Source organism: Athene cunicularia (assembly GCF_003259725.1).
Source record: "Athene cunicularia isolate RWA chromosome 4 unlocalized genomic scaffold, athCun1 chr4_part2, whole genome shotgun sequence".
Lineage (NCBI taxonomy): Eukaryota > Metazoa > Chordata > Aves > Strigiformes > Strigidae > Athene > Athene cunicularia.
Genome location: NW_020799099.1, coordinates 14,444,064 through 14,444,754, shown reverse-complemented (window position 1 = coordinate 14,444,754; position 691 = coordinate 14,444,064). Strand labels below are relative to the sequence as shown.

General features: G+C 52.2%; 1 protein-coding gene across 1 annotated transcript in view; it reads right to left on the bottom strand.

Moving 5' to 3' along the window:
* Positions 1 to 39, bottom strand: part of SMIM19 (small integral membrane protein 19) — a 2,290-nt gene extending 2,251 nt beyond the window's left edge. Inside the window, exon 1 of the mRNA XM_026847918.1 lies at positions 34 to 39. Within this exon, the coding sequence (XP_026703719.1) occupies positions 34 to 39 (6 nt within the window). The remainder of the gene's footprint in view (positions 1 to 33) is intronic.
* Positions 40 to 691: the final 652 nt, after the last annotated feature.

The window sequence follows — 691 nt, the reverse complement described above, 5'->3', positions numbered from 1 at the left end:
TCAGCGCGAGGTGCGGCGCCTCGGCCTCCCTGCCGCCATCTCGGGGGGCTCGGATGCGGGCAGCGAGCGGCCTCGGGACGCTCCCCCCGCTCTTATTTCCCCTCTCTTTACCATTCCTTGGGGGGCTGGACAGAAGTGGGTGACAGTTTGTCCTTCGGGAGATGCAAGCCCGGGGGGCCTAACAGCGCCGGAGGGGAAGCGTGCAGGCGGGTGGAGGCCCAGCAGAGGTGTGTGAGTTCAGCAGCTCCGAAGGCTTGACAGGTGTGGAGCCCAAAGCACCTTCACCCGCCGGGGCTGGTGCTCGCTCCGTGGCAGGGGAATCATGTGGGATGTATCTCAGGAATGCGTGGTGTCAAGAGAAAAAGGAGATTGTCACAAGCTTTCACTCTTCACATAGGAACTAAATATGACAGGTTGTCAAAATAGAAAAATCACTTTCTGAAATTTTTTTTTTTTTTTTTTTTTTTTGGTGCCAAAATGGGAGTTGCTGGATATTCAGATTCTGGGGCAACATAGCTTCCTCCTATGCTCCATATGCTCCTGATGCCAAAAAGGACAATTGTGGGATTATGCTTTGGTAGAAAAGGTGGAGCAGGGCAAGCGTTTCAGTTTGAAAACTTGAAAAGTCTGACCTGCTTAATGGGTGCAGATAACTAGGCAGAGGATGTTCTAAGACATACATAAACATGCT